We start from the raw sequence: 24,926 nt of genomic DNA on the forward strand, positions 1-24,926 counted from the left end.
CTATCTGTTGCCGACTTGTTCATCCCAAGCGCTTAGTACAGTGCTCTGCACATAGTAAGCGCTCAATAAATACTATTGAATAAATACTATTGAATGAATCGAACTAGGTGTTTGGGAAGCACAAAATAAGAAAAGGACCACATTCCCAGCCCACAAGAAGCTTACACTGTAACCTGGGACAAAGACATAAAAACACTACTAGTAAATTTACCAGTAGTAGTAAAATAATTGAGTGCACTAAACTTGTGAAGTGGGAGAGAGTTTTTTCATACCCTTCTAGTCCAGGTTACTGAACTACAATTGAAGTACCTATTCTCTTTCCCATGAAGACTGTGAGAACCATGTGGGCCAGGGACTGTGTCTGACCTGATTATTGTGTATCTATCCTCACAATCATTGATATTTATTGATCACTCACTGTATGCAGCTCAATATGTACTAAGTGCTCGGAAACATTTAGTACAATGGAATTGGTAGACACAATCCCTGCCCACTAGGAGTTTTCAGTCTAGAGGAGGAGGCAGAAATTAAAATAAATTAGATAGGGGAAATGACAGAATGTAAGGATAGGTATGTAAATACTGTGAGGCCGAGAGTGGGGTGAATATCAAGGGCTTAAGGGGTACAGATCCAAGTGCATAGGCTTAGTACAGTGCTTGTCTTATAGTAGGCACTTAATAAATTCCACAATTTATTATTATTATTAACTCAGAAAGGCTGCTGTGTTAGCCACTGACAATCAAGTGCCAAAATTCCCCCTAGACTGTAAGCTCTTTGTGGGCGGGGAATATGGCTACCAACTCTGCTGTACTGTTCCCTTCTAAGCTCTTAGTAGAGTGCTCTGCACCCAGTAAACACTCAATAAATAGGATTGGTTGACTGACAGATCGATTCACTTACTCAGTTTTACTGTCCAATACACAGCAGCCTCAAAACTGAGACTACAAAGTGGCTCCAAATTGGCTGCGCTGGTAGGACCCGATAAATCCCTCAGTCGATCAATGGTCAGCTTTGAGGGCCTCCCTAACCCTAATTATCTCACTGTCCTCCTGTCCCCCGAGACGCAGACTGCCACTTTGGCTCTCCTTGGCCAGAGTCTGCTCCCTGTGGCCTTCTCACGGCGTCAGGTGATGTTGTTACAGTCGGTCTTTCCCAGAGCACCTCCTGCATCCAGGAGTCAAAGTCCAGCTCTTCAGTGCAATGTCAGCAGACCTGGAGATTACATCCGCCCCAGAGACGGAGCCCAGCCCGTCAATGACCGCAGCCCTTTCTGCCAGCTTCCTTCCTGAAAGAAGCACCCAACCAATTGCGCGAACCCAACCATTTGGCAATCCTCTGCTGCCACAGCCTAGGTTCTTTCCTCAACAGGAAATGGGCCAGTAAAGACCCAGCAGCCTCGAGGATGACAAGTTTGGCATTGTGACAGACTTTTCTGGCACCTCAAGTCAAGGGGGCCAAAATCAGCTAGTGGAACACTTTGGGCAGCGAGTTTTCCCAAGTGGTTTGTTTTCTGTTTTTTATGGTATTTGTTAAATCAGGCACTATACTAAACACTGGAGTAAAAATAATATTATTAAGATATTTGTTAAGCGCTTACTATGTGCCAAGCACTGTTCTAAGCACTAAAGTAGATATAAGGTAAACAGGTTGTCCCACGTGAGACTCACAGTCTTAATCCCCAGATGAGGTAATTGAGGCACAGAGAAGTTAAGTAACTTGCCCAAGGTCACACAGCAGACAAGTGACGGAGTCAGGATTAGAACACGTGTCCTCTTAATTCTCAGGCCTGTGTTCTATCTACTAGGTCAGGTTACTTCTGGTTTACAGGCCTGCCCTTTTTACCCTGCTGGGCAACGGTGATTTCCTGCTTCCCTCCTGATTTGAGCTTTGAGCTGGTCTGGTCTTTCACATCCAGCAGATAGATCTGCCTGACTTAGTGGTTCAGGATGCAGGATGCAATCAGTCAACCAATCAATCAGTTGTATTTATTGAGCTCTTACTATATGTAGAGCACTGTACTGAGCACCTGGAAGCAGCATGGCCTAGTGGATACAGAGTGGGCCTGGGAGTCAGAAAGACCTGGGTTCTATTCCCGACTCCGTCACATATCTGCTGTGTGACCTTGGACAAGTCACTTCATTTCTCTGTGCCTCATTTACCTCATCTGTAAAATGGAGATTGAGACTGTGAGCCCCATGTGGGACAGAGACTGTGTCCTACCCAATTTGCTTGTATCTACCCAGTCTCTGTCCCACATGGGGCTCACGGTCCAAAGAAGAGAGAGAACGGTTATTTAATTCCTATTTTACAGATGAGGAAACTGAAACACAGAGAAGTTAAATGACTTGCCTAAGGTCACACTCCAGGCAAGGAGGACAATCAGAATACCCGCCGTCCTGAAACCGTTTGCCTCTCCAGCCCTTAGCTTGCGTTGCTTGGACGAAGGCGTTCATCTTCTGGGTCGGTCCTTAGGGCCTCCTCGGAGCTGCGCAGCTCCCCACAACACTGAATCTTCCTGTTTCTGACTGGGTCACGGGCATCACCCAGCCCTGGAAATAATGGTACTGCAAACACTAGGGGCTTTGTTTTTCCAAACGGAACTCATTTTAACCCTAAAAAAAGGAAATAATTCATATTAAAATCCCTTTACCTCCCCACTGACAGCCCAGGCAAAACCAGACAGCGACAAGGGGCCCCTTGTACGGGCTGCAGGAAAAAGGTCTTGAACAGAGGTGAATTTGAGGAGACCTAGGTCTCCCATCGCTGCCTATCTGTCAGGGGAGATTCTGAGACACCTGCAAGGGCAGACCAAAAGGCCCTTGGGGCTATAAGAGAGCTACTTTTAGGGGATATCCAGCACCCTCACCTTCAGCCTCCAAATTTGCTCTCCTATACCGTTTCAGGCCTTTAAAAGCTCCAAGGGAAGAGGGCTGGTTTTCTTGGAAAAACTTGGGCTACCTTAAATGTGAGTCTCCGAGGTGCCTCAGTTTGGCTGGGAGCCATCATTAGGCACAAGACAGCCCAGCTTGGCATGTTCTGTGCTAGACCAATCTTAACGGGCAGTCGGTCCTTCCCCAAGGGCCTGTTCTGGCCTGGGTACTCTCTGGCCAAGACTTGTCCCCTGCCAACAAGGTTGATTGTTGGGTACTCTTACAACTCAGCAGTTAGGCTTCTATTGTCCTCTGCCCCACCTTCTGCTTTGTAAATATGCCCATCACCACAGGTGGTTGGCCATTGGCCTAAAGAAGGTCAATCGCAATCTGGAGGACTTGATCCTGCTTCGACCTGTAATACAGGGTCTTACTACCCCCATCAAACACAGGCCACTTTGCTACCAGGTCTTCTCTAGACTGTCAGCTCTTTGTAGGTACAGAATGTGTCTACTGACTCTGTTATACTGTGCTTTTTCAAGGGCTTAAGACAGTGCACACAGTAAGGGCTCAGTAAATATGACTGATTGATTGATTGAGTCCAAGCTCAGCCATCTCCCAGCCATAGTGCAATCTGCCTCAGGAGCATCCAGTTTCTATGCTGTCAGCTCTCTCCCTTCCAGAGAGCAGGCCGTATAGCCTAGTAAAAAGAACTCGGGCCTGGGAGTCAGGGGACTTGAGTTCTAATCCCAGCCTCAGAAGAATGTGGTGCAGAGGAATGAGCCTGTGCTTTTTTGGCCTTTGGGTACCCATGACAAAAATGCTGTAAGAGCATACTGTTAATATATTAACATCCTTGTTTTTGTGTATTTGTTAAGCATTTATAATAATAATAATAATATTATTGGTATTTGTTGAGCGCTTACCATGTGCAGAGCACTGTTCTAAGCGCTGGGGTAGATACAGGGTAATTAGGTTGTCCCATATGAGGCTCACAGTTAATCCCCATTGTACAGATGAGGTAACCGAGGCACCGAGAAGTTAAGTGATTTGCCCACAGTCACACAGCTGCCAAGATGTGCCAGGAACTGTTTTAAGTGCTGGGGAAGATATAAGGTAATCAGGTTGGACACAGTCCTTGTCCCACATGGGGCTCACAGTCTTAATCCCCATTTTACAGATGAGGTAACTGAGGCACAGAGAAGCGAAGTGACTTACTCAAGGTCACACAGCAGGCAAGTGACTCTCAAGCCTGTGCTCAATCCAATAGGCCACACTCCTTCTATAGCTCAACCACTGGCGTTTGAACTGTGTGCAGAGCACTGTCCTAAAGGCTGGGGGAACAGTCAGTGGAAGCAAAAGACATCATCCTTGAGTGTTATCACCAGACTCCACAGATTCGAAGGTTGACAGTTCCCAGAGGGCAATGGCAATGAGTATTCATTCAATAGTATTTATTGAGCGCTTACTATGTGCAGAGCACTAATGAGTACAAGAGGGAAATTAGCAAAGGCATGGAGCCACTGCAACCACAGGACCAAGGGGCAAACTCATTAACCACAGGGCAGCTCTGCTATCCCTGCCCTAGGTACTGAGATTCTCCAGTGGTTTGGGCCATGAGGTCCTTTCTCCTTCAGCTCCAGTATGGGAGGGTTTCTACTCCTGCCTCCTCCTCCTCGTCCCCTCACCTGTCCCACAAGGGGATCGGGTCTTCCCCAGCACCGAGTCGATCAAGCAGTCTGGAGACTTACTGTCCCCAGAGCACTCTACTTGGGAAAATACAATATAGTGGTCTCCAAAAGGCCTTCCTTGACTAAGCCCTCACTTCCTCTTCTCCCACTCCCTTCTGTGTCACCCTGATTCGCTCCCTTTATTTACCCATCCCTCAGCCCCACAGTACTTCCGTACATATCAGTAATTTATTTATATGAATATCTGTCTCCCCATCTAGACTGTTGTGGGCAGGGAATGTGTCTACCAACCCTGTTATACTGTTATATTGTTCTCTCCCAAGCACTTAGTACAGTGCTCTGCACACAGGAAATGAAACCTCACTGCTGGCTGTCTTCCAGTGCAACTTTCTGAACTCTGGTCCCCTTATCACCGTGTCAGGTTTGCTCCCTCCAGCACAAAACAGATCTCCCTCTTTGAATGTGTTTACCTTTCATCTTTATCTGGGTCTTTTCCAGGGGAGGGCTTCTGTTTCCTCAGAAAATGGGTTCAGCACAGAGGTGGGACTTCAATTCCATCACCCCGCTGAAGGATCTCTCTACCTCCTGTGTGACAAGACATATTTTTTCTAGATCTTTTACAATGAGAACAGCTAGCACCCAGGGAAAAAAGATGTGTGTGGGTGGGGTGGGTGGGAAGGGGAGAGAGAGAGAATGAGAGAGAGGAAGGTTGTGTGTTTGGGGAAGAATGGTTTATTAATAATGATGATGATAATGATCATGATAATAGTATTTGTTAAACATTATATGCTGAACATTGTACTGAGCACTTAGTAGATACAAGATAATCCAGTCAGACACAGTGTGGGTCAGGATCCTTTTCCTGGGGTACAGCCCTTTCCATTAGGCATAACTTCAGCCCAGCCTAATGTTAGCTTCAGAGGGAATCAAAACCCAGTCCAAGGGAGCGGGAGAACAGATATCTTATCTCCATTTTACATATGAGGAAACCAGGGCACAGGGCAGTTTAGGTGTCAATGACTCAAGCAAACTGGGTCTTTTTAAAAATTCCCAGTTTCTGGAAAAGAAGACCACCGATTTCTCTGGTAGAGAGTTGGTGACTGGGTAGGGTGTAAAGCAATGAGGCAATAAAGCTTCAGTTAGCTACAGAAAGAATGAATCTAATCTAGCTCCTGTGCTTAGAACAACTAGAGTGAGAGCACACTAGATTCAGAACACTCTCCACGTGAGCTGCTTAATGGGCTTACAGACCATTAGGGCTGGGCCGTGCCTGACAAGTCTAGTCACCCTTAGTGTTATCGTGTCATTAACCAACATGAATGGCTAAGAATTGATTAATTACAAGGATAATATATCCTATAACTCCTATCTGAGGAACTCAAAGCCCTAACGTTATTTCATTAATCCTCCCCATACCTTCTTGAGCTAGAGTGGGCAAAGGCATTAATATCTCTAGTCTACAGAAAGGGAAACTGAGGTATAAGGGTATAAAGGACTGCAACTCTTAGGGAATCAGTGACAACAGGAACGGAGGTCTTTTAGCTTCCGCCCCTGGGGCGCTTTTCAGTACTGGTTCAGTCAGGCTTATTGTTCTTGGTTTTTACCTTCTGCACCCAAAAGAGCCCAGTGGGTCAGGATATTGGTTCCTCTGAGCTGAGCTTCCCTTTCACAGGGCAAAGGGGTTTGAGGGGAGGAAACTTTCCAGGATGATCTTGCCTTGAGCCAGGCTGCCTCTGCTCTCTGGGGGTGGGCGTCCATCCTCCTGGATGGTTCAGCATTTGCTCACCGAGAGCCACGCCTCAGAGGAGCGCTGACTGAACCTGTGCATGGATGATGTTAGCTCCACCTGGCCCGCTGGCCCAAACCCTCCCGGCTGCCCTTCCACATTTCAAGGTTGGTTAACAACCATGTTCTCTGGCCCCCAGCCCCGAGCTTCCGGGGGGAGCTCTGTTGAACACTCTGCTCTGTTCAAATGATCCCTGTTGAAAACAGGACTGGCTTTATTCATTCAATAGTATTTATTGAGCGCTTACTATGTGCAGAGCAGTGTATTAAGAGCTTGGAATGAACAAGTCGGCAACAGATAGAGACAGTCCCTGCCGTTTGACGGGCTTACAGTCTAATCGGGGGAGACGGACAGACAAGAACAATGGCAATAAATAGAGTCAAGGGGAAGAACATTTCGTAAAAACAATGGCAACTAAATAGAATCAAGGCAATGTACAATTCATTAACAAAATAAATAGGGTAATGGAAATATATACAGTTGAGCGGACGAGTACAGTGCTGTGGGGATGGGAAGGGAGAGGTGGCGGAGCAGAGGGAAAGGGGGAAAAGAGGGTTTAGCTGCGGAGAGGTAAAGGGGGGTGGCAGAGGGAGTAGAGGGAGAAGAGGAGCTCAGTCTGGCTTTAGTCCTCCGAAAACAGCATGGGTGAGGTCATGACTCAGTGGGCCGCAGGATGGGTGGGGGTTTTCCATCACAGAGGATTTATGGGAACTGGGCCCAGTACTGTCTCAGGAGAAGGCCTAGATCCCTTTATCCACAAGCCAGGAACATGTTTCTGAAGTGAAATACTTATTAAATGCCCCCTGCATTGGGCGGGCCATAGAATCCTCCACCGAGTGCCAGACAACTTTTTTTCTGGTATTTGTTGAGCCTTTACTGTGTAGCAGGTAATGTTCTAAGCACCAGGGTAGATACAAGGTAATCGGTTCCCACATGGGGCTCCCAATCTTGATTCCCATTTTACAGATGACGCAACGGAGACACAGAGAAGTTCAGTGACTTGCCCAGGGTCATATAGCAGATAAGTGGCAGAGCTGGGATTAGAATCCAGGTCCTTCTGACTCCCAGGCCCAGGCTTTAGCCACTAGGCCTTGCTGCATCTCCACCATGGGGCTGGGTGTTTCAGTTGGGGTAGTAGGTACCTACCTACTCAGACCCCTCAAGGAGCAGGAAGTGAGTTTGATCTCCTGGGAGCCCCTCCATCAGCTTCCGTCTCATCTGAATATAGCATCCCCAACTCCAGGCCCACTCTTGGCCCCTTCTTCCATCTGGGAACAGATCAATCTCTGCCCCACCGAGAACTCCATATTCCCTGGGCCACCCAACAGAACTACAATCTGGCCCCTCCTGCACCAGTCCAGATCCAACACGGCAACTGGGAAATCCCCTTCCCCCCACCCTAAAGCGTCCCTCCCTCCATATACTTCTTCCTGCCTCTCGAAAGGGATTCCAATTTGATAACCAAAGGAGCCTGGCTCACTCAGGCATTACAGAAGCGGGTCCTCGGAATTACAGGGTGAAGGAGTTGTGGGCTCTTGGCCTTCCTCCAGGTTTATGACGCCCTGAGCCCCAGCTTGAAAGGGGAGATGCCAGGCCGGTGATATCAGAGCGAGGCTGCCTGGAGGAGGGCGGAGACAGCTCCTTGACAGTCTGGCCTGATCACTGGTGGCTGGGCCTGGGACTTGCAGATAAGAGTCGTCCCCAGCCCCTCTCCCCACGCTCCCAGCCAACGTGTACAAGCCAAACAGAGGAGGGCTTGGGGAAATAGAGGGGCTTGGAAGAGCTTTTCTTTTGAAGTGCTAAAATTAAGAGAGGCTGCTCCTCTGGCTTTGGAGGAAGCAAAACATGGGCTGTGTCCCTGATCAGAGAAAAAATGTATTCTTTGTGTGTGTCACATGGCCTACTTGCCTCAACTCCAACCACCGTGATCTTCTCTGCCTTTTTGTTTTGCAAAGAGTTTTCAGCAAACAGCCGTCTCTCTCGGGCCCCAGCGAGCACTGGAATTCTACATATTAAATAGTTAAAAACAAAATGTCCATGGGAGGAAAGAGCCTTCAGCCTTTCTTAAGCAGTGCTGGGAATCAATCATTTAATCAATTAATGGGAGTGAGGGTTTACTCTGTGCAGAGCTCTGTACTAAGCACTTGGGAGAGTAAAATGGAATGAGTAGAACCAGTCCCTGCCCTCAGGAGCCTTTTGAGTACTTGTGGCTGGCTAGTATTTGCCTTTGCTAATGCCCCGCAGCCCTGCTTTGTGGTACCAATGTAAGCTCTTTGTAGGCAGGAAATGTGTCTGTTTATTGTGGTACTATACTCTCCCAAGCACTTAGTACAGTGCTCTGCACACAGTAAGCACTCAGTAAATTAGATTGAACGAATGAATGAATCTGCTATAGTAACCCAGCAAGGAGGGCAGTTGAGGGTCAAATACTCCAGTGTATATGCGCTTCTGTTTCTGACCCATCACCACCAGCCTGCTGCTTCCTGCAAGGATCACCCGAAGGACTGGGTGGAAAACCAAACTGGGGAACTAGTGGAGGGCAATGTAAGAGAGCTGGGGAAGCAGTTGGTCTTTCAGTCAATTGTATTTACTGAGCACTTACTGGGTGCAGAGCGCTGCACTGAGTGCTTGGGAGAGTACGATACAACAATATAACAGACAAATTCCCAGCCCACAGCGAGCTTTCAGTCTATAGGGATCTGCCATCGCCTCCCGTAAGCTCCCCTGAGCCAGTTCTTTCTGCCGCACCTTGTCACTGTGGCTGTAAATAAGATCCTTTTGTATTTTATGCTCATTCCTGTACAAGGTCGTTGAAAGCCCCTAAAGTGAAGTTGTCTCCTAGTAACAAGAAGGATGGGGCCAGGGAGTTGATTAGAACAGACACACGACTAAGGTCCAGGAGATCTGAGTCCCATTCCCAGTTTCATAGCAACTTTTTTCCATCTCCTCTACCTGTGTTTCTCACTTTGACAAATGGAAACGAAAGGCCAGTAATTCTTGCCTCCTCCTTCTCTACAGAGCTTTAATCTGGCTGGGATCTCAGACTTGGAAACTTTCCTTGGTTTGTTTTTTTCTTCAGTTGAGGAAGGGAGGAAGAATGAGGGATCTTTGGTTCTTTTTATTTCATCACTTAATCCTGTCTACAAGCTCAAGGATAGATTAAAGAAATGACGTTGGTTGAGTGTTCCTCAAACTGGGTTTTAATTGCCATGTTCTGGAATGAATAATAAACCTTCTCCGGAAGGACACTTGAATGTCAACCAAATTAGCTCCTCCTGAACATCAGGATACCTAGAAGAGATAATACCCACGAGGAAGAGTCCAATTCCCATCCACCTTTTGCAGTGGACAACCTCTTATCCCCAGTTCTCTGGACATGAAGTTCAAGAATAATTTCAAAGAATCAGAGTATTGTACTCTCCCAAGTGCTTAGCACAGGGCTCTGTGCAGAGTAAGCACTCAAATGCCATTGATTGATTGGAAAAACTTCATAAGCGGGGAAAAAGTGTGGTCTAGAGAAACGAGCATGGGCCTGGAGACCAGAGGACCTGGGATCTAATCCTATCTCCATCAGTTGTCTGCCATGTGACCATAGGCATGTCACTTCACTTCTCATTCCCTCAGTTGCCTCATGTGTGAAATGGGGATTAAGACCATAAGCCCCATGTGGGACATGGACGCTGTTCAACATGATTATCTTGTAGCTGCCTCAGAGCTTAGTATAGTGCCTGATGCATAATAAGCACTTAATAAATAACATTTTAAAAAAAGGACTTTGGATGGTGCACACAGCCTGTGGAACTGGAAGAGTTTCCTGGGGGATCATCTAAGTATTCTGACTTGTCCTCCTAAGGCCCTGGACACATCCACAAGGAAGGCAACCTTGACTAGGTTGAAAGGGACAGGATTTCCTCCTACCCAGCCTTGCTTTACTCCAGTCCTTAGAACACAAGCCCCATGTGGGACAGGGACTGCATCTGCTCTGATTGTATCGTATCCACCCCAATGATATCATATAATATTAACAGATGGTACAGGCTGACCAATTCTCCTCACGCACACAGTTCATCTGGGTGAGAAAACAGCATTAGCTTTCTCCTTTTCTTCCCCGATAGGTGGCCATTCCATTAGATTCTTCCTCCTAATTGTTCCTTCGGAAGTGGGTGGTTAACTCTAGCTCAGCTATTTCCAGGGACTAATAATTTATTCAACGAATAGTTGGCCTTAGTACTTTTTGCTTCTCGGATCCTTTGATCATTCCCCCTCCAGCAATTAAGTGGGCTGCCTTGGGAAAACTGTGTTTTCATAGACTTTTTTCACTGGAACAGGAGGTAAGGAAAAGGGCTATTTCCCTCTGAGACCAAGTAGGATGAGTCATTTCTATGCCTTGGGCAAGAAGCAGCGTGGCCTAATGGAAAGAGCAAGGGCCTGGGAGTCAGAAAATCTGTGTTATATTCCTGGTCCTTCCACTTGCCCACTCTCTGACCTTGGAAAATAACTTCTCTGTACCTCAGTTACCTCATGTGTAAAATGGAGATTAAATCTTCCTCTTTTTTATGGCATCCGTTAAGTGCCTACTCTCTGCCAGGCACTGTACTAAATGCTGGGGTAGATACAAGGTAATCAGGCTGGACACAGTCCATGTCCCACATGGGGCCCAGAGTCTTAATCCTCATTTTACTGGTGAGATAACTGAGGCGCAGAAGTGAAATGACTTTCCCAAGATCACACAGCAGGCGAGTGGTGGAGTCAGGATTAGAACCCAATCCCCCCTCCGACTTAGACCTTGAGCCCCAATATCGAGCAGGGACTGTGTCTAGTCTGAGTATCTTATATCAACCCCAGTGCTGAGTATAGTGCTAAGCATTTAACAAGTACAATGAAAAAGCCAGAGTGATACTTGTATTTTTCTGGAGGTTCTTCCCGTGCTGCAGAATATTACAGCCATGACTGAGGAAAGAGAAAATGAGTTAGAGAGGGAGAAAGGAATTGTTTGGAGGAGAAAAATAACACATAGACAGCATTTTTTTGCTTTTCTCTTAAGATGGGAGGTCCTAGAGAAGATGGCAGTGAGGGGAATCAGGGAAGTGAAATTTAGAGGATTGAAAACTGAACTCTGGAGCACTGTCATCAATTTAAGAGAGCATTATGTGAGGAACAGGAGACTAAAATACTTTTTTCTAGTTGTTGTTGACCCAATCCATATCCCTTGGTCTCATACTCAAAGTAAATAAAATGGGATAAAGGCCTATGGAGTGGTTTTATCAGAATACGGTGCACCTAACCTATTTATTCTCTTAATAATCGGTGCTCTTTCACTCTTGCTTGTTTCAGCCCTTTTCTGCCATCCCAACTCGAGTCAGTTACATACACAATAATAATAATAATGATGGTATTTTTTAAGTTCTTACTATGTGCCAGACACTGTACTAAGTGCTAGGGTAGATACAAGCAAATCGGGTTGGATACCGTCCCTGCCCCATATAGGGCTCACAGTCTCAATCCCCATTTTACAGATGAGGTAACTGAGGCCCAGAGAAGTGAAGCGACTTGCTTCACACAGCAGATACAGCAGACCAGTGGCAGAGCTGGGATTAGAACCCTTGACCTTCTGACTCTCAGGCCCGTGCTCTAGCCACTGCGCCATGCTGCTTCTCCCACCTACACTTGCTTTGCTCATTCTTAATGCAAGAGATGATGTACTTGACTTGAACAGAAAGTGGGTGAAAGGACAAATGAGAGAATTAGGACACTTATTATTAACCATGCAAAGGATGGAAGAGAAACAATAGAAGTAAACAGAGTTGACTGTAATTAACTTCCTGGGGTTTCTGCATAAATTTCTTTCAACTTTCAAATTCCTTGAAGTTTATCTAATCTTATTTGATTGGCGTTTTTGTTCTAATACCTAGCTGATCCATGTTTTTCCTACAGCCTCCATTATTTTTAATTCATTTTGTACATGTCCCACACATTAGACTGTGATCTTCTTGCAGAAGAGGAAAGTGTGCTATGCTCCTGTTGAACTTTCCCAGTACCTTAGTACAGTGCACTGCAATCGATAAATGCTATTTACCACTACTGGGTACGTGAAAGGGAATTGAAGTGGCAGTTCAATATAAATGTATTTGAACAGCATCTTTTATATCCCGAAATGCTGCCTGATTGAGTGAAATACTCTAGTAATTAAACCGTCCTCTTTGACAACTCTGGTCTCCATATGGATTAATAACCAATCAAGACAGAGGACTCCTTTTGATTCCATTATCCTTTTAATTGCAACATTTCTCCACTTCACTATTCTAGCGTACAGCTTGGCGAACAGAGGGAATGAGAATATGAAGATACTATATGGACAGAGGGAAAATGCTTGCAGTTGTGAGTTCTGAAGAGCTAGGGCTGGCAAAAGTCCAGTTCTAAAAGCCATCGACATAAAGAAAGTGCTTCCACTGTTGTGGGCAGGGAATGGGCCTACAACGTCTGTTACATCATACTCTCCCAAGTGCTTAGTTCAGTGCCCTGCCCACAGTAAGCAGTATCAATAAATACGATTGCTCGAACGATTAATTGATTGAAAAACCTCTCCTATTTTGAGTAGATTCTACACCCAAAACTCTTGCATATGCTCTTTCCCAGCTTTACTTCAATCTTTCAGCACCTAGATCCTGAATTCTATTTATTGAGTACTTACTGTGTGCAGAGTACTGTACTAAGCGCTTGGGAGATTTGGTAAACATGCTCCCTGTCTACATAGAGCTTAGAGTCTAGAGGGGAGGGGAGATAGACACTAAAATAAATTTCAGATATGTACATAAGTGCTGTGGGGCTGAAGGTGGGGTGAATAAAGCTACAAATCCAAGTACACTGGTGACAGGGAAGGGAAGAGGGAGTTGAAGAAATGAGGGCTTAGTCAAAGAAGGCATCTCTGAGGAGATGTTCTTTTAATAAGGCTTGGAAGGTGGGAAGAGTGATGGTCTGTCAGACGTGAAGAGGGAGAAAGTTCCAGGACAGAGGCAGAATGTGTTTAGAGGTCATTGTTGAGGTAGAGGAGATTGAGGTACTATGAGTAGGTTGGCATTAGAAGAACGGAGTGGGTGTGCCAGGTTGTAATAGGAAATCAAGGCGGTAAGGTAGAAAAAGGCAAGTTAAGTGCTTTAAAGCCGATGGTAGGGAGTTTCTGTTTGATGCCAAGGTAGATGGACCACCAGAGGCCCTTGAGGACCGGGGAAACGTGATCTGAATTTTTTTAGAAAAATGATCTGGGCAGCAGAGTGAAATATGAACTTGAGTCAGGAGAGGCAGGAGGCAGGGAGGTCAGCAAGGAGGCTGATGCAGTAGTCAAGGTGGGGAAGGATAAGTGCTTGAAGGATTGTTAATTTTTCATCACAGAAGAATGACAGATTTCCTTTCTTCCTGAGTTGTATCACGGGGGAGTGAAGATGCTTCGAAAGGCTTGCTATCCATGCTTTCCAGTATCCATCTTTCAAGTCAACATGGATTTTGAAAGGGGCGATCACGGGCACCATTCAGATGTTGGAACCGGACTCAAACTGCGTCATACTTCTATAATCAAGCCACTTTAGACACCTTTTCACCCTGCTCTTCATCTTGTAAAATCGCATTCAGTCTCAACTTCAAGGATCGGTGTCTGGTGAAGCCAAGTGGGAACGGGCCCTGCGTAAGACCCTCTGCCCAGGTGCCCGCTGAGTGACCTTGGGCAAGTCACTTCACTTCTCCATGCCTCAGTTCCGTCTTCTGTAAAATGGGGATGAAGCCTGTGAGCCCCAGGTGGGACAACCAATTCAGCTCCGATGGGGAGCCCAACCCCTGGGGCACAAGCGGTCCAACCATTGCCTAGTCGTTTTGGGGTGTAATGGTGGCCGAGTGACTCGCCGGCTGTGCCGAGCGGTGGTGGGGGGTGGTGGGGGTGGGAGGACTGTGTACATCACCTTGATTCTATTTATTAATAATAATAATTATGGTATTTGTTAAGCGCTTACTATGTGCAGAGCACTGTTCTAAGTGCTGGGGTAGATTGTCCCAGATGAGGCCCACAGTCTTAATCCTCATTTTACAGATGAGGTAACTGAGGCCCAGAGAAGTGAAGTGACTTGCCCACAGCCACACAGCTGACAAGCGGCAGAGTCGGGATTCGAACCCATGACATCTGACTCCCAAGCCTGGGCTCTTTCCACTGAGCCATGCTGCTTCCGTGCTTACTATATGCTGAGCACTGTTCTAAGCAGTGGGGGAGGGAGGAGATACAAGGTGATGTGGTTGTCCCAAGTGGGCCTCACAGTCTTCATCCCCATTTTCCAGATGAGGGAACTGAGGCCCCGAGAAGTGAAGTGACTTGCCCCAAGTCACACGGCTGACAAGGGGTGGAGTCGGAATTAGAACCCACGACCTCTGACTCCCAAGCCCGGGCTCTGGCCACCGAGCCACGCTGCTTCTCAATTATTCATTCATTCAATAGTATAGTATATACATAGTAAGCGCTCAATAAATACTATTGAATAAATGACTGAATGAATTCCACGTCCTCTCGCGGTCCTGGAACGCCTTCCCTCCTCACCTCCGCCAAACTAATTCTCTTCCCCTCTTCAAAACCCTACTTAGAGAGGCAGCGTGGCTCAGTGGAAAGAGCACGGGCTTTGGACTCAGAGGTCATGAGTTCGAATCCCGGCTCGGCCACTTGTCAGCTCTGTGACTTTGGGCAAGTCACTTAACTTCTCGGTGCCTCAGTTACTTCATCTGTAAAATGGGGATGAAGACTGTGAGCCCCACGTGGGACAACCTGATTCCCCTGTGTCTACCCTAGCACATAGTATAGTGCTCGGCACATAGTAAGTGCTTAACAAATACCAACATTATTATTATTACTAAAAGCTCACCTCCTCCAAGAGGCCTTCCCAGACTGAGCTCCCCTTTTCCCTCTGCTCCCTCTACCCCCCCCCACCTCTCCTCAGCTAAACCCTCTTTTCCTCCCTGTCCCTCTGCTCCTCTCCCTTCCCCTCCCCTCAGCACTCTACTCGTCCGCTCAACTACATATATTTTCATTGCCCTATTTATTTTGTTCATGAGATGTACATCACCTTGATTCTATTTATTTGTTATTGTTTTCATGAGCTGTTCATCCCCTTGATTCTATTTATTGCTATTGTTTTTGTCTGTCTCCCCCGATGAGACGGTGAGCCCGTCAAAGGGCAGGGACTGTCTCTATCTGTTCCCGATTTGTCCATTCCAAGCGCTTAGTACAGTGCTCTGCACCTAGTAAGCGCTCAATAAATACTCTGGAATGAATGAATCCCAGGCGCCCTTCGATTCGGCCAATCAGAGTGGGAGGATCGCCTGTCCGCCCCGCCCCCCCGGGCGCGCCAGCCAATCAGCGCTCAGCCGGTGGCCCCCTGACAGCCTAAAAACCCCCCGTCTTCATTTTAACACTTTATCTGGTCGTTCTCAACGCTGCCTCTGTTCTCCGCGAAGAGAATGTAGCAGTGGAAGTTATTTAAAAGCTCCACGCCTTTATTTCTGCTAATAATAATGTTGGTATTTATTAAGCGCTTACTATGTGCCGAGCACTGTTCTAAGCGCTGGGGGAGATCCAGGGTCATCAGGTTGTCCCACGGGAGGCTCACAGTCTTCAGCCCCATTTGACAGATGAGGGAACTGAGGCCCGGAGAAGTGAAGTAATAATAATGAGGATGGTATTTGTTAAGCGCTTACTATGTGCAGAGCACTGTTCTAAGCACTGGGGGAGATACGGGGTCATCAGGTTGTCCCACGGGAGCTCACAGTTAATCCCCATTTTACAGATGAGGGAACTGAGGCCCAGAGAAGTTAAGTAATAATAATACCAATAATGAGGATGGTATTTGTTAAGCGCCTACTATGTGCAGAGCACTGTTCTAAGCGCTGGGGGAGATACGGGGTCATCAGGTTGTCCCACGTGAGCTCACAGTTAATCCCCATTTTACAGATGAGGGAACTGAGGCACAGAGAAGTGGAGTGACTTGCCCACAGTCACGCAGCCGACAAGTGGCAGAGCTGGGATTCGAACTCACGAGCCCTGACTCCAAAGCCCATGCTCTTTCCACTGAGCCACGCTGCTTCTCCTTCTAATGAGCTGTGCATCCCCTTGATTCTATTTATTTGCTATTGTTTTAATTTATTGCTATTGTTCTTGTCCGTCCGTCTCCCCCGATTAGGCTGTAAGCCCGTCAAAGGGCAGGGACTGTCTCTATCTGTTGCCGACTTGTCCCTTCCGAGCGCTTAGTCCAGTGCTCTGCACATAGTAAGCGCTCCATAAATACGAATGAATGAATGAATGAATGAATGAATGAATGAATGAATGAATGAATGAATGAATGAATGGGGAGGGGCCGCACGCCTCGGTCTCCGGAGGCAGGGCTAAGGAACTACGACTCCCAGAGAGCTTTGCGCGAGGGCGGGGGGCGGGGGGGAGGGGGCGCTCCGGCTTCCTCAGAGCGAGCCAATAAGGGAGCGTCGCTCTGCGCCCTCGCCGCAAAGGGTGCCGGGTGGGGCGCGAGGCCGGTTGGACTTCCGGCCGAGCGGCGCGAGAGTCGTCCCGGTCGGCCATTGGCGGAGGGGGCGGGGCGGCCGTTGGTGGCGAGGGGGCGGGGGCGGGGGCGGGGGCGGGCGAGGCGGCCACAGCCCCGGCCTCAGGTCCCGGACCCTCGGGCTCCCGCTCCATCTTGGCCCCGGCCGCGGGGAGGATGAGCCGCCGTCCGGCCGGGGGAAGAAGGAGGAGAAGATGAAGAAGTGGCGGCGGGCCTCGGCCCTGGCCTCCTGCCTCCTCCTCTGCTCGCTGGCCTGGTGAGCGCCCCCTCAGGGGGACCCCTCCCTCCCCCCCCCCCATCGCAATAATCCCTCCGCTGAGCGCTGAGCGCTTCCTACGGGCCTGGCCCCAGGGCCCGTGGGGCTCCGCGGGCTCCACCCCCATTTGACAGATGAGCAGGCCGAGGCCCGCCGAAGGGAGATGACTTGCCCAAGGTCACCCCGCAGACGGGAGGCGGAGTGGCAATCCCAACCCCCGCCCCCCCCCCGCCCCCCCCCCCGACTCCCAGGCCCGGGCTCCAAGCCCCCAGGCCAGGCTGCTTCCTGCAGCGGGCGAGAGGCTGCTTGGGTCCCAAGCCCTGCGCTGAGCGCTGGGGGTGGGAGGAGAGCGAGGACAGGTGAGGAGCCAGCCCGGTCCCACGTGGGGATCCCAGTCAAGGCGGGGGAGAGCAGGTATTTCCCCCATTTTACAGCTGGGGAAAGTGAGGCCCGGTGAAGCGGTTTGCCCCGGGTCACGCACAGCAGGCAAGTCATAATAATAATGTTGGTATTTGCTAATGGCTATGTGCAGAGCACTGTTGTAAGCGCTGGGGGAGATCCGGGGTCATCAGGTGGCCCCACGTGAGGCTCACAGTCTTTATCCCCATTTTACAGATGAGGTCACCGAGGCCCAGAGAAGTGAAGGGACTTGCCCACAGGCACACAGCTGACAAGTGGCAGAGCCGGGAGTCGAACCCATGACCTCTGACTCCCAAGCCCGGGCTCTTGCCACCGAGCCACGTAACGTTGGCATTTGTTAATGGCTTACTATGTGCAGAGCGCTGTTGTAAGCGCTGGGGGAGATCCGGGGTCATCAGGTGGCCCCACGTGAGGCTCCCAGTCTTCATCCTCATTTTCCAGATGAGGGAATTGAGGCACAGAGAAGTGAAGTGACTCGCCCACAGTCACACAGCCGACAAGTGGCAGAGCTGGGATTCGAACCCAAGTGTCCTGACCTCCAGCCCTGGGCTCTTCTCCCCAGCTTTTCACCCTCAGTCTCCAGGGACTTGGCAGATGGGCATTTGGTGGCTTGGTGGGAGGCAGGGGGTGGTTGCTAGGGCTGTTTTTGTTGTGATCCAAGACTCGTCCCCTGTGTGTGTAGTGTGGGAGGCACATTGGAAGGATCACACAGGGCCTTTCAGACCCCTGTGCTCATCCCTGGCGTGTCCCTTCCATGTGCTGCTCTCAAATTGCAGGATAAACCGTGGTCTTCTATTGTCTCTATCCTCAGCGCGTAGTTTGCTCCTTGCTTAACAAATATTGGCATGAGGGAGAGGATGGGTCCAGTTTTTTTTTTCAAATAAGGAACTTATTTCCTGTAGTTCTTCGGGTCCCGAGTGTTTAAATTAGCAGTTGTATCAAAGTGCTTGCTATGGGCCAAGCACTGGCGTAGATAGACGATAATCAGGTTAGACACAGTCCCTGCCCCACATCAGGCTCTCAGGCTAAGCGGTAAGGCCAGCAGGTGTGGCAGCCCCATTTTGTAGGTGAGGAAATAGAGGCAGAGAGAAGTTAAGCAGCCTACCCCAGGTCACCCAGCAAGGAAGTGGTGAGGTGAGATTAAAACCCCGACCGTCTACCTCCCAGGCCTGGGTTCTTTCTCCTAGACCATGCTGCTTCTGTTGAGTGGCCAGGAAGAAAGCCTATGAAGACTCAGGTGAACATTTCTCTATAAGGCAACATCTCAGCGTCGCCCTCCACCCACCTCCCGTAACTTGGCAGTCATTCTTGTGTGAAATCCCCAGGAGTTGGATTATACGAAGGAATGTGCGTAAGATTTCTCCTTGAGGAAAACCGTCTCATTCACGGTCTTTTTATGTTAGATTGTAACTCTAAGGAACCAGACCTCGGTTTAGTTTTCAGTGTGGGGCTGTGGGGTAGCCTGGTTTAAACAAGGCCGATGCCGAATTTACAGTCGTGAGAAAAATCCCATTGTTGAGTGGAAAAAATGTAACATACAGAAAACTAGATGGACAGGAAGGGAAAATGATTTTTCTAGCTGGAGAGCTTTTGTTTAAGGACTGAGAAGAGGGAGGGCTTTTCCTCCCACAATCTGGGAAGGAACAAAGGTGTTGAGAAGGCAGGTAGTAGGTGCCTGTTTCTATCCCTGAGCAACCCTGGCTAAGGACTTCTGGCATCTCAGCAGTCTTCTTTGGGCTGTACTGAGGCTCCCAGCTCCCCTGGTCCTTCTCCCAGTAGATGGAGTCTAATACAGTTGATTAGACTGTGAGCCCGTCAGTGGGGCAGGGATTGTCTCTATCTGTTGCCAAATTGTACATTCCAAGCACTTACTACAGTGCTCTGCACATAGTAAGCGCTCAATAAATACTATTGAATGAATGGAGTCTCACTGCGGTGCCCTGCTGTTTTGGAAACCAGAGGAAGCCCTGGGCAGTGGCACATCTAGGGCTGGGGAGGGAGAAATTGGAACAAATCCCTACCTGTTAGAGTTTGGATGCTCCCAGGACTTGGCACTCTCACTGAACTGAGCCCACTACAGAACACATGTGACATCGTGATGTGAGATTTGAAGCAGAATTCTGCACCTCCTCTGCCCCCCTAAACAAAAGTAGCTTGTATCTGACGTGTGGTTTCTCGTCCTTTTCTCCTCACCCCTTTCGGACAAAACTTTCTCTTCCCTCCTACTTCAGTTCTCCACTTTAAGATGAACTAGTGGGCCTTTCTTCATTTTTTAAAAAAATCAGTCAGTGGAAGCTTTTAGAGGAGCAACTGACTTTTCACACTTATTGTTCAGTGCTTCCAGGCCCAGTGCTCAATCCATTAAGCCATGCTGCTCTTCTTGGCTTCCCACTGGACCCACAGGAGGGCTCCCACCAGAAACAATCAGGTGACAGTATTTGTAGTTTAACTCTGACAGACTCTTTGAAGTTTTCAGATTAACCAACAAGGCCAATTGTATTGAAGATTAGAATGAAGAAAGTGAGCAAAATTCAGGTGCAAAAGTTGCGATAATCTTTGTCAGCTACTGAAAGAATGTTGTTCAGAACAGTCCCTCGTCCCTGTTGGTTTCCCTTCCCTAAAAGCTAATTTAAAAAGGGAAATTCCATGGTTATTATTGACCAGTGAGGTAAAAAAAAAAGATGGTGACTCTTGCCATTTAAAAAAAAAATAGCACATTTCTATTTTCAGAATGAAGAAATCAAGCTGTTAATTTTAGCAGGAAAGTTGGTGTCCTCTTTGCTTTGCTCTTGTATTCAGAATTTCACAGGTGATACAATCATGACTTTTCAAGAGCTCTAGAGAAGTGCTGAATACATGTCGCTGTCAACACATATGCTCTATAAGTGTTCTCTTCTTTTTTCTCCAAAGAGGACAAAATTATCGCAGGGTGAACTTTTTTTAAAAACCCTCTCACTGAACCATAATTTACCAGTTTTATCACTGTGGTAAGGAATGTGGTAAAAAAATAGTGGTCCTGCTGCTGATTGATTAGTAATACCTATGAAGAAATCGCATCTGAAAGTAAAGTTTAGTGGTGTTTCTTCTAAACCAGTACCCTAACTTTGTTTTGCCTCTGGCACTTTAGTGCTTTTTGCCTAATTGTAACTTTAGTGTATCTGGCTTGGCTGCCCCATTAGAATGCAACCTCATCTCATCCTTTTGAAATCCATCTCCTTTTGTAATTCCTCATGGTCTCTACCCTGCTCAGTAACTGTGGTTGAAATTAGAGATAAAAGTGAAGTTACTGTAAAGAGTCAGGCAGAGGCTCCCATTTCCATGTGGTCTTACTGAAGAGTGAAGAAACTTTCCTCTTTCTTTGGACATTTAATTACTACAATAATTAGGTAAGTGTATAGATGGGCTTGGAGCTCTCAATAGTAAATCAGGAAAGCGATTTGGGAGTCATTGTTGATCCTTTACATCATCGTGTGGTAAGCAGCCCCAAAAGCCACCGCATGCTGAATATGATCAGGGAGGGGATAGGAAACAAAGCCGAAAGTACATTTTTGCCACCCTGTGAAAACATGGCACACTCATGCCTGGAATACAGTGTATATATCTGATCACCACATCTTTGGAGGGGCATATTAGAGCTGGAACAGGTGCAGAGGGGCATCTGAAGAGGATCGGGGGAATGGCAAAGCTTCCTTTGAAGACTGACCAAGGAAGTTAGGACTCCAGTGTGGAAAGACACAAGCTGATCGGGTACATGATTGAAATCTACAAAATCACGAGGGATGTGATGTGTTGAACATGGAATAACTGTTCCAATCCCACAACACCAGGCCCCAGGGGGTGCTAATGAAAACCCGAGGGTGGCTGGTTCCAAACAGCCCAGAGAAAACTAGTCTTTTACATGATGGTGGACTGAGTTCAAGACTAGGTACATAGATACTCAGTGCTCTGATCCCACAGCATTTACATACATAATGAAAAAGCAGCATGGCCTAGTGGAAAGAACGTGGGCCTGGGAGTTAGGAGCCATGGGTCCTAACTCTGCCTGGATCCTGGCTCTGCCACTCATCTGCTGTGTGCCCTTGGGCAAGTCATTTAACTGCTAAGAGCCTCAGTTCCCTCATCTGTAAGATGGGGACTAAGACCGTGAGCCCCATAAGGAACATGGACTGAATCCAACCTGATTGTCTTGTATCTACTCCAGCGCTCAGCACAGAGCCTGGCACATGGTAATGCACGTAACAAATACCGTTATACTCTATTGCTTCTCCTAACTTGAATTTATTTTAATGACTGCCATCCCCACTAGACTGTAAGCTCTTTGAGGGCAGGAATCATGGCTACTTGAGCACTCAATACAGTGCTCTGCACAGAGTAAGCCTTCAGTAAATATCATTGATGGGCATCACCTGTTGAGAATGATGGACTGACACGCCCGGTCTTGAGTCTTCAGAACCTAAGACTTTGGGGGTAGAATGATGACACTAGTGGCTTGGGTAGTGCCATTTCACAGTCTCCTGTAGTCCCACCGGTCAGTACCCGCCAGGGCACGATGGCAACAAGCGAGTAGGAGAGCAGGGGTGTCTCATGTTGCGACAGATCTGCAAAGGTATTCTTGTTTGCTACCCTGCGTGGCCAAAGTGACCGCAGCAAAATGCTGATGCTGTGCAGTTGCCTTGGTTGCTACTGCCGTCTCTTAAGCTACTCACCTAGGTGGTAAGCAAATGGAATGTGTTGGCACCGGGAGCTGAGCAGGGGGAAAGCTCAAGAGGGCTCTGAATAAATTCGTGGTTGAATGGCCTGTGTAACAGACTACTTGAGGGCGAGCTAGTGATGCACAGGGGAATTGTCCCGAAATATTGGGGCTGAATATCATGTAGCCTCCCTAATTTTACCATCTGAATCAAGGCAGTTCATGTTTCTTTTTCCCTCCATCTTAGTTAGCCCTTGCCTAGGAAAAAAGGGACAAAGCACTCTACTGCTTTTCTCCTCCCTACATGGTCTTGCCTAAGACGAATGTGATTCTCGCAAACAAGAGCCTTCCCTCTGGCCCCTCTTTCCTAATGGCTAAAGTCAGAACTCTTGTCACTTCACCTGTCCTCAGCACCTGAATGCCTCCTGCCTCGATGAATTAGCGGTCATGAAGTTTGGGTGGGCAGGAAGGAGAGGCCTCTAGTCTTTAATTCTGGTCTCCCACCTCCCATCACTATGTCTGGGGCAGCCAGGTTCTCTGTTAAATTTTCAGGAACCTGGCAGCGAGTGGGACAGATGGCTGAGCTGCTGTGTTACCTCACGGGTTTTCTTCCAGTCTAAGTGAAATAGGGACCGCCATTTTGCTTTTCCACCTCAGGCTTTTCTCACCATTTGTGCAACCTCTGTTTTGTGCCCCGGGGAAATGACTGAACTTCTGATTTCATCTAATTTATAGTCTCTCTGTCTCTTCTCTGCAGTTTCGAAGGGTGATTTTTTTTTCATCCTCTCAGATCCTCTCATTCTCTTCCTTTTCACGTGATCAGTCTATTTTGCTGCTTCTATTCTGTCTTCAGATACATTTTCAACCAAGTGCCTTGAAATTGTTAATTATTAAGGCACCCTACTATGCAAGTTTATAGAATTTCTGTAAGAACCACTCATTGTGCTTCGTAGACAACATAACCTTAGAACTTTATTATGGGCTTAGAGTTGGGAAGCATTAGAAGGCAGTAATCAAGTAGGCTCATGTCTGAACTTGAGCACAAGGTTCATGAGTTCTTACCTTATTGGGTCCAATGTGTAAGCGCTGTCATTTTGGAAGTTTACTGAGTTCTGACAAATACCCAGAAAGCCAAAATGCCATCCCTCGGTTTTTCCAGCTGACGTCCTGTGGTCCTTGGAAACCACTTGGCCGCTTCCCAGGTGGGCCCCCGCAGCCGTGGACGTGGCTGTGTTTTATTTGTGCTCGTGTGGAACTGCTTTCTTGAGCTGGTTTGTGCCTTTGCAGCGCACACCTGAGCCATACACAGCGAATCCCTGAAGAGTCCTCTGGGAATAGACTTCTCCAACCTTTGCCCCAGGCTTGTGAATTAGGGCAGGATGCCTGCCGACAGCTCCTCCTCGTCTTAAGGGTGCACTGGGACAAAGGTTCAGAAGGGTTTTATTTTCTCTGGTCTAAGTGTCCTTTCTCATTCCTCACCCGTTTTATTGGCTTAGAGTTTTGCAGCTATGACCAAGCGCAATACAGTTTTCTGGGAAGTGAGAGGCCCTTTTTGTAAATTAGGCTTGCCTGGCCTGAAATGACAATGCCGGTTTGGAGGGCTGTAGAGCAGAGTTGACAACTCCATGGTGGCCGTGCCCCCCTCTCTTCTCTTCTCCCTGCCTACCTCCCCACACTCCCACCCAAGTTTTTGAGCTGGACTCCCAGGTTCTGTCACCCCAGGTCTTCCATGAAACTTGAGAGTTTTCAGTCAGGACTGAAAAGACTCCAAATGGTGGCCTTCTAGCCTGTTAGCTTCTTGAAATGGGTCTCCTGGCCACCCCTTAAAATCTCTGCCCACTTTTCACCTCCACACAGAAAATAGGTCCCTGTGATGTATGGTATTTCTATTTCTCCCAGGGTGGAATACTCAGAAGGCAAGGGATAAATGGAATGGTCCCCCTGGTCTTTGTTTTATTAATGTCAACTCTCTTTCTCTTTCTGATATATCTACCTAGCTTCTAAAGTAGAAAGGCTACTTTTTAAAAGCTCTGACCCAACAAAAAAAGTATACTTTTTGCTTACAGATAGCATTTCTTCTAGGAATGCTCTTAAACATCTGTGGTAACAGATTCGAAAGCATAAGCACTGGGTAACAGTTTTCCTTGGATTAATTTTGTAATTTCTCGATTTTACAATGTGTTTTTCTATACCTGCCGAAGCAGTGAAAAAATGTCTCTTGTTCTGATTTGTGGTCTTAATCAAATATTTATCCTTTCACCTTTGCCGTTTCTGTGTCTCTTTTGTTAGAGTTCACAGGAGACCCAGGGTGGGTAATAGTCTTTTTAAGTCCGAGTAGAACTGTGAACTAGCTGAAATTCCCTGGCCCTGTCCTCGGGAGTTTAGAGACGGAGAACGGTTGTGCCCTAGGTCACAGAGAGGCAGGTCATGGACCTCCCTTCAGCTGTTGCTGCACTTGTCCCAGACCAACAGTTGGGCAGGGTTTTGTTCTTTCCTTCCTTTCCTTTTCCAGTGTGGCTGAATCAGAGTCAGATGAACTGGGTTGTAATCCCAGCTCTGCCACTTGTCTGTTATGTGATGTTGGGCAAGTCACTTAACTTCTCTGAGCCTCAGTTTCCTGTTTGGTAAAGTGG

General features: G+C 47.7%; 1 protein-coding gene across 7 annotated transcripts in view; it reads left to right on the forward strand.

Moving 5' to 3' along the window:
* Positions 1-24,926, forward strand: part of SUCO (SUN domain containing ossification factor) — an 87,091-nt gene that overhangs the window by 9,623 nt on the left and 52,542 nt on the right. For 5 of the 7 annotated variants that reach the window (XM_029081462.2, XM_029081465.2, XM_029081463.2 and 2 more), the window contains exon 1: positions 16,997-17,183. The exons of 1 other annotated variant lie outside the window; for it this stretch is intronic. In XM_029081462.2, coding sequence (XP_028937295.1) covers positions 17,122-17,183 — 62 coding nt within the window. In that variant the 5' untranslated portion in view covers positions 16,997-17,121. Of the gene's footprint in view, positions 1-16,996; positions 17,184-18,932; positions 18,951-24,926 lie in introns of those variants that run through there. One more of the 7 variants, XM_029081467.2, reaches the window with a different exon arrangement.

Source organism: Ornithorhynchus anatinus, chromosome 16 (genome assembly GCF_004115215.2).
Source record: "Ornithorhynchus anatinus isolate Pmale09 chromosome 16, mOrnAna1.pri.v4, whole genome shotgun sequence".
NCBI classification, from domain to species: Eukaryota; Metazoa; Chordata; class Mammalia; order Monotremata; family Ornithorhynchidae; genus Ornithorhynchus; species Ornithorhynchus anatinus.